Raw genomic sequence first — 8,953 nt, 5'->3', positions numbered from 1 at the left:
GGCCGGTTGCTACGTCCATCTTTTATACAGTCTATGGCGTCAATTAGAACTGGAGTAACGACTGTTCGTTCTAGTTTTCAGACACGAAAACTCTGAAAGGGTTGATTAGTATTTACGCAGATTGCATAAACGAAGAAAGACCAGATGACTTTTGGATTGTCTGTTTCAGAAAGTGCTGCAGGAATCCAACGAGCGCGCCTTCTGATACGTACCGAAGCCTTTTGTTTGAAACCGTGTGAAGCTGTTTCGATGCAGCAACTCTCTGACGTCTAAAAAATCCTCGTTTTGTTCGCTTTCAGGCCGTCACAAAATCATCTAGAAGTTTTCTCGGTCGCTAGATTTGCCCCAAAAGTTCCTCACAAGTGGACAGTAAATGGGTGAACAACAAGTTCGGTGTCATAGAAAGAAAACAAAGCAGAATAAAAATACAGTTAACAGCCCGTATTTACATATAAAAATATAGCAAAGTAACATCTAACATATCAGGTCAGAAAAGTCCACACGCATCCACACGTGAAACCATAAACACACACACCTGACACTGTGTGTTTTGTACCAACATCAGAGCCTCCCCTCTGTCCAAAAAATAAAAAAGAAGAAAGTCACGCACATTTAAAATCAAATCTTTCTTTGTTTTTTTTTTGTGCATGTATGATCTCCTCCGCCTGACGTCATGGCAACATCCTCCCTTTCCTCCCCCTGCATCCTTCTCTCTTCCCCTCCCAGCATCCATCCATCCATCCCTCCGTCCGTTCGTCTCTGGCCCATTAAGAGCTATCATGAAGCTAATTGCCTGTTTGATCAACTCTCTGCGGACCCGGAGCTGGAAGCTTTTAGCCGTCTGAGCTTAAGAGGAGAGACGGTCGAGGCAGGAAGGGGGGAATAATACGCCTTGTGTCAGCGAAACCTTTCTCTGGTCGGGTTGTTTTGTTATAATCTTCTTTTTTTGTGTGTGTGTGTGCTGATTTCAAAAGAGAGATCTTGTTGAGAAAGTATTGGGGAGCTTGGGTTTGATTTGAGGATGGACGAGTGGATTAATGAGGAGGAAGGAGGAGGAGGAAGGAGGTCGGTCAGAGGAGGGAGGCTGGCGACAGACTGACTTGGGGAGGAAACCCGACCAGACCCTCAGAGCTCCACCGAAGCAGCGCTGCTAAAAATAAAGAAGACCGGGGAGGCTTCTTCTGCTGACAAAACAACAACAACACACACACACACACACACACACAGGTTGTCGTACAGTAGGAGGACACACACACAGACACACACACACGCACGCTGCCTAATCACAATAGATGCATCCTCCCTCCGGTTAAATAATCCCTCGTTCAGCTGGAGGCTGCCGGGGAAACGCTGTCCGTCTACCTCACAGTGCTTTTCCTTTACAAATGAGCTTAATAGCATTGAACAGTGCATGGTCCCTTAGTTTTTGGTGTCAGACTCTTTTTTTTTTTCTTTGTTCTCGCTTGTGTCCCAGTCACCTCAGTGCAACGTCGGTTTCTTCATTCACTCATCGTCTCTGCTCTGAGTGTCACAGTTTCAACCTCAGTCCTCAGAACCTGTTGGCGTCTTCCCTTCCTGGTCCGGTCCATCTCCCCTCTCTGTGCTTTGTCGTGTGAAGGCGGGGAGGAAGGAGGCTCAACAATAAATAAATAGATTTTAACAGATTGCACCACAGAACGCAGAGAGAGGCGATTTCTGTCTGGAAGTCCTGGTTAAGGTTGAAGGGCGGTGCAGCAAAGCACGACAGCTTCTTCGTCTTCTTCAAGATGAGTCTTTGTTTGTAGGCGTTAAGTCTCCAACGTGAACAGGCACAGTAAAGCTTTGGTCCCTCCTGAGCTGGAGAAGAAGTAAATTCAAGGTACGTTAGGTGAACAACACTTCACGGTTGGTTGGTTGGCTTGTCGTATGTAGGTAGGTGGGTCACGATGGCACTGTCGTCACAATGTCAGCTGTGGCACTGCTAATCGGCGACAGCGTTGCTTTGGCCACGGCTGAGGGGGGATCTGGATCTACCTGGCCCTCGTTCAAGCCTGTCATAACGGCTTCTCCAGAGCTTTGCTGCGGAGCGAAGGGTGGCAGGGGTTGGGGTTGGAGGCGGAGATCTTGCGGCACACGGTGTTGGTGTTGCTGCACCGGCAGCCGGGTCGCGTGGCCCGGTCGTGGGCGCACTGACACAGGGCAAGGCACAGCCTGGCAGGGGGGTAGCAGCAGAGGCAGGGCAGGCAGAGCGCCAGCAGCCCCATGGTGCTCCAGCGGGCGCAGGCGTGGGCCGGAGCGCAGGAGCACGGCCGGTCGGCGCAGTTGTCCTCGTCATCCTGGGCGGAGCAGTGGTAGAACAAGCCCTTGACGCAGCACAAGCAGGTACCGTACTCCACGGCGCTCTCGGCGGAGCACAGGCAGCGCTGACCGCAGGCCCAGCAGGACGGCAGGCGGCGAGGAGCGCAGCACTCGTGGCATTTGCAGCGACCGCAACGCTCACAGATGAACTGATGGAGACCGAGCTCGGCCTCGTCTCCCGCCAGGCGTTTACCCAAGGAAGTGTCGGGCTTGAGTTCCCCTTTAGGCTGAGAATGGACCACCGAGCCGAGGCCGGAGTGAGACGGAGTCAAACCCACCAGTAGCCGCTGGTCTGAGGTGGCACTGGTCCGAGACATGGAAGAGCTTATGGTACTGGAACGGCTCAGGTGCGACAGGTGAGCGTGCTGCTGCTGACTTTGGCTGCGGGAAAGCGCCGAGGGGTAGGAAGGCTGCGGGTGATGGGCGTATACTCCGTGAGGGTAACGGTCATCGTGGGCATAAAAAAATCCGGTCTGGGACGTCGGTTCCAGCGCCACGGGCCTTTCCACATAGTCATTGTTGGCCCGGATGGCGCGTATCTGGTCGAGCGACAGCACAGAGTCCAGCTCCATCCTCAGGGAATGAGTCGGGTCTATCCTGGCGAGCCACCCGGGGGGCACCGGGACTGGAAGCCGGGGCCGAGGCGAGGGGCTCCCAACGCTCACGGCACATCAGATAAACCTGCAAACACAGAGAACGGCAGCCATCAGTGGTGCTGAAGTTAACATGGAGTCATTCAGTTATCAATGTAGCACCGTCAACCAGCAATGGATGAACTGATGACACAAACTGAGCACAGCGGACATTTGTCTTGTGCTGATTCTGCTGTTTTGATCAACAGACTCATGGTTTGGTCTGTTAAACATGCTGCTAGAATCCAGGAACACAAACTAGTCGGTCCTGGTTTGTCTTAAAACCATGAGTTCTGTCCGGAGGTCACTGATTGTCACAGCAGTCGTTGTCATGGTGCCCCTTGTTAGCCAAACCCCTATAAAGCTCTCTGCTCTCCATCTGAACTTCTGGTAGTCTGAGTGACGCCTCCTCTGGTCTTTACAGTATTAAACAGTAACCAGGTACTACAACTGATCTTCAAAGCATTTTCCGACATGCATGTAGAGAATACAGGTTGTGGAGCTTGTATAGCCACAGTAGACACTACCATCTCCACGCTACAGTCCAGACAGTGTCCCAACAAGGTTCTTGACCACCTATGTAAACAGCTTGGGTGCAGAAATGCATATACACTGGACTGATTTAGATAGCTTTAATGCATGTGAAGTGTGTAAAATCAAGGTAAATGTATCGACAGACACAAAATATAAGGTTATAGCTTTGACTTATTTACCAAAATTCCATCCAAAGCCATCAGTCCTACACCACATCTGTAGCCATGCTAGAACATGTATAGTTTTGATTACCATTAGTAAGTCTTTTCAGTTAATTTTCTGTCAGTCATCCATGTCAGACAGGAAAACACCTTCTCCTGGCTCTGCTTTCATGCACTTTAAAATTCCACTCCAGTTCTAACAGTTCTCAGATGAGAGCGTGTGCATGTACGCGTCTACTTTTGATCGTCTCTGGTCTCAATGCCGCAAAGATACGAGAACATTTCAGGGAGAAAAAAATAATTGCGTTCCCCATTTAATGCTCTGTTAGCAAAAACCCACGGAAGCAATAAAAGTCGTGCTAAATTCACAGACATGCAGCGCGTAAACACTGATCTACCACTTTGAATTTAACCAACGGCTCAGCAGAGGAGTTCGGAGCGTCAACAACTTTGGCATCTGACCACAAAGCAGTTGATTTGTGTTGTTTGCTCTGTTCTTGGACTTTTTCCCTCTGAAGTGCAATGGAGCGAGAAGAACCTCTGTCACTTAAAATAACCAAAAAAAAACGGACCGTTCTGGCTCAATCATTGGCAGAGAGTCAGCACTGGATCACATGAAGCAAACAGTAGCCTGCGTATTGGCTCCAAATACTTAAGCAGCACTTGATCAAAGATGGATGTTGGCAGCAGAGCCTCCACACAACCAGCAGCCATGTCATCATGACCGCCGAGGCTCTCCGCCGCTCGGGCTAACGCTATTATTAGCCTGCCACAGCCGGAGAGATGCGACCCTGAGGCCCACACTGTAATTTAGCATCTGTTGAGCCCAGCTGCTGCTGCCACGGAGGAATCCCACCTGCAGCTCCGGCAAAGTGTCGACTCAGGCTGAAGGCACAGGTTTAAATCCACTTTTTTTTTTGTGTCTGCGTCGACAGATTCCCCCTCAGAGCGGATGACATGTACCTGCTGAGGTTTCCCAGCTCTGATCACGGAGACGGGCTCATGTTGGTTGAGGAAAAGATGTCTTATTTCGGAAAACCACTTGGTAAAAATAAAGTTTCGGTCTGTGGTTCCAACCGAGCAGCGACCGCAGCTAAATGCTGAAGAGTCGCTTTACACAGATTCTTCAATAGCGACCGACGTCTGTAAAAAAGAAACCGTCCGTTTTCATGCAACAACTTCTTTGTGAACTACTTTCTGCACATGTGGGCTTTTACAGGGTTTTTGTTTTTTTTTACAGTTTATTATTGTAATTTATTGTAGTTTTAATGTCTGACTGACTGCAGTAGAACACGAGGTTTCCTGTTTAGTATCGTGACTATTATTCTGTGTTCACACACGGCTGCCATTGTAGTCAACATGAGCTTCAACATACAACTTAAATAAGAGTCCAAGAGAACAGAAACCTTCAGGTTTAATATTTAAAAATCATCTACTGCTCAGATATATCAAACAATAAAGGATCAAGGACAAGGCAAGCTAGCTTTTATTAAATATGTTTAGAAACCAATGAAAAATGGTTTAATTTAGCATAAACAAAATAAGAAAATTATGTTGTTAAAGAAAAAAAGTGGACATTATTTACATTGTTTTGATTATTTTTTTAGATTAAAATGTAGATTAAGACGTTTTCTCTGATTTTATTGGATGTTATGTGTAATTTAACTGAACAGAGAAAATCTGTAAAGACCTAAAGAATGATCTACATTTTTTTTTTATCCTTAACATACATCATTTTTCTTTTAAATAACGACAAATATCTGTAAAATAGTGAGTACAGTAAATATATATATATATATGTATAATAATGAAAAAGAGAAAAAGATGTAAATTAACAGTAATTTGCAAAAAAAAAAACTGCAAATTTTTATTTTTTTTTTTGAAAAATCCTAACTCATAAGACAGTCAATTAATACTTTTTCTGTGATTTCACTTTACAGGGAAACATGATAACAGTAAGCCACAGCTAAAAAAAAAAATAAAAATTACCACATTTCAGGATTTAATATAACGAAATATTCTTTCAAATAACATCTGCAAAATATTTTTTAAAATCTGTCAAACAAGTTAAAATTTTTACTAATTTAAAATAAAGTAATATGTAAATTAATTCTTATTTAATTTTATTAGCTGTTTGACAATCCGTAAAATGACTCAATACAATAAAAATAAATACATTGTAAAAATTATCATTGGAAAAATTAGCTGCGACACTAAATAGCAGGAGTGTGTAAAGCCAAAAAAACACGATTTAAGGTGTGCATGTGTGAAAATTAAAGGTGGAGGAAGACTCATCGTAACGCTGAGTAAGACTGCAGCTAAACGCTTAAAAGGTAAAGTCGCAGGAAACACACGAGCAAATGACGCTGAACTGAATAAAAGCTCTGAATCTAAACGAACATGCAGCCGAGTTGATTCTCAGACGGAGGCAGAAAGAAAAACAGAACCTCGATACAGCAGCTCCACGTCTGTTCTGGTTCTCTGTAGCTGTGTGTTTGATTAAAGGCGACACAAACAGAAACACGCTGAACAACGAGGTCGGATGGAAACGCGTCTAAAGCAGCTCTGATGGTGCGATCAGATGGAGGAGGTACCGGAGAACGGCAGCAGATCAGCTACTGGGGCCTCGTCCAGTCAAGAAAACATGTTCCGTTAACGTACGGAGGATTTTCTGTTCCTTCTGAAGAGACGTGTTTCCTCCTTCTTCTCCCTGTTCTGCGTTAGAACTAGCCTCTGTTGTGGGTACAAAGTAAACCGTCCTCGTAGTTACGGCGTCGGTTTCCTTCCACCAAAGTTCTCTCCGTTTTTTTTTCTCATCAGAACGTCAGAATCGAGGGCGTGCGTCTGAAAAACTTCGTAACCTTTGGAAACCAACAATCGCAGCCAATTTACGCCACGCCGGATTATTTCTCTGTGTTCTGGAAACGTTCCGAGAAAGTTCTGCAAAGTTCTAGTGATGTTTTCACTATGGGGTTCTCTTTTAGTTCCCAGAACGTTCCTCCTAAAAGCACGATAATTAAAGATGTTCTAAAAACGTTTGGTGACAGCATTGCCAGACAGATACACTAACATCCTCCCAACCGAATGTTGCACTGAGAACGTTCTTCCGTAGTTGTTGTGTAACATTATGGAACTTTGTGTGAACATTTTAGAGATAATACGTGTTCCCCAATAACGTCTCCAAAATGTCCTCAGAACATTAAAGGCAGAATGTTCCACATGTGGTAACATATCGCAGTACAGGAACGTCATTCGGAAAAGGTTATTTCGAATGTTGCACTGAGAACGTCCTTCATATGTTGTCATTGTGGGAACGTTCTATAATGTGTTCCCTCTTCACAAAGACAAAACATTCCATCATCAACATATCACATCACAGGAATGGTGCAGAACGTTCTGTATGAAAAAAACATGTTCTGCCATCCGGGTCCTTGGTAACATCTGGAGAACGTTGCTTGAATTTTGGTCTGAGAACGTTTCTCCTTTGTTATCATGGAACACTGTAAGAATGTTTACTGGAAACATGTTCTGTGCTGTGTTTCTCAGCAACATCCTCAGAACGTTGTAGATAGAACGTTCTGTCAACATTCTGTCATCTGATGCCTTGATAACATCTAGAAAAGGTTATTTTAAATGTTGCATTGACAACGTTCTCCCTTCGTTGTCGTTGTGGAAACGTCTTACAGTAGAACGTTCTATAATGTGTTCCTGTGAAGTTAGGAACGAAGGAACATTCTCAAGCCAACATTCAAACAATGTTTTCCAGATGTTGTCAAGGCCTCCGATGACAGAACGATTTTTTATACAGAACATTTTTCTAACTCTGCTGCAGTGTGACAGAATAACGGTTTTTGCCTTGATGTTGAGGGAACGTTCTTCTATTAGATGTTTATAAAAACGTTCTGCAAAGTCGTGAGCCGCTGTGACTCCACAAACATGCAAATTAGGAATTAAAATTTAAATTGTTCCACCGTATTTGGGCAGAGAATTTGGTAAAAATGTGTCATATTGTCACAAAACAGTCTCACTGTAGGTTAATTAATGATCCATCTGAGGTTATTAGCTGTAGAAATCAATCAAAGTTTCCAGCCGACTCCCTCAGAACCAGCTTTAAGAACATTTTTAGGTCCTCGAAACTTTTACATTTGCGACATTTTTTCCAGCATTTTTGACTCATAACTCATTTTTGACGCACGAAACTTGAAAAACAGACTTGAGTTCAACCAAAATCTTGTTTTTTTGTTCATTTCTTTCCCGTATGACCGACTTTGAGCATTGATGCTGTGTGATATGGGATATGTGATGGTTTCACCAACAAAACTGCAGCATTTTAACGTCTGTTCCATAAAGCGTTGGTACCCTGCATGTGGTTTCTGTTCATTCCTGGAAAAAGTGCATTCTGGGTAAAATTTTAAAGGCTCGTATCAGTGATAAGTGGTCGGTCAGAGCAAGTTATAGCAAATGAAGGTCTCGTTCTGACACCAGACCCGTTGTCGGGATGTGACTCCTTGAGGCACTGATGGACGTTTCATGGGGTGACCTCTTGTATTTTTTGACACCGAAAGCAAAAGAAAAACCAAAGAACCCGATGATGGAAACCCGTCACCGGGAGCCGGACGGTGAAAATAACACGAAACTGAACACCGGAAAGACTTCTGGACGTGGCGTGAAGGTGTTTTCTGGCCCTCGGTTTCCCTCCGTCCGTCCCCGCGGAGGTCCGGCCATAAAGCGTCCGATAAGGAGCGCCAGGTCGGTTCAGATGAGGATGCATTTTCGAATTAGTCCGAGGCGAGCGGAGAAGTCCTGGCGACTAATCGGATCAGACGGAGCGGCGGCTGCGGCTCGCTCGCGCTCTGCTCGCCTATCAGTTCATCTAATTGTTCAGCGAGACGGGCCTGCCGTGCAGCGCCATGACCTCATGTTTGACTCGCCGCTGCCCCCCGACGTGACTCGGATGCTGCAGGAAGTTAGAAACTCTGGAAAATCTGAGTTCAACGCAAGTCAGTGCAAAAAAACATCAACAAAAGTTGTTTTGTTGCGTTTTACTCAAACTAAGACCCTGAGACGCCTCATGGTGAGAACTGGTTCAGACAAAACAATGAAAACATGAATCCACAAGAGTTCAGTTAAATATCACTGAAGAAACAAACATTCAACCTGTTTGTTTTTTTTACCCACAAATCAAAGATGATTAATGGAGCCGACTTCCACAACACGACTCATGATTCGTCCAAAATAATGAACACTTGCCCCAAGTTGCCCCAGAGTGACTAAATCTTTGCCCAAATT

At 45.0% G+C, this 8,953-nt stretch overlaps 1 protein-coding gene across 2 annotated transcripts in view; it reads right to left on the bottom strand.

Annotated features, from left to right (window-relative positions):
- Nucleotides 1-1,452: 1,452 nt before the first annotated feature.
- The window catches only part of LOC103363903 (protein sprouty homolog 3), a 55,211-nt gene continuing 47,710 nt past the window's right edge, over nucleotides 1,453-8,953 (bottom strand). For both annotated transcript variants that reach the window (XM_008290859.1, XM_008290858.1), the window contains one exon: nucleotides 1,453-3,018. In XM_008290859.1, coding sequence (XP_008289081.1) covers nucleotides 2,034-2,909 — 876 coding nt within the window. In that variant the 5' untranslated portion in view covers nucleotides 2,910-3,018 and the 3' untranslated portion in view covers nucleotides 1,453-2,033. The remainder of the gene's footprint in view (nucleotides 3,019-8,953) is intronic.

The sequence above is a fragment of the Stegastes partitus genome, unplaced genomic scaffold, assembly GCF_000690725.1.
Source record: "Stegastes partitus isolate 25-593 unplaced genomic scaffold, Stegastes_partitus-1.0.2 Scaffold699, whole genome shotgun sequence".
In the NCBI taxonomy this organism is placed as follows: Eukaryota; Metazoa; Chordata; class Actinopteri; family Pomacentridae; genus Stegastes; species Stegastes partitus.
This window is presented reverse-complemented; position numbering and strand designations above follow the sequence as displayed.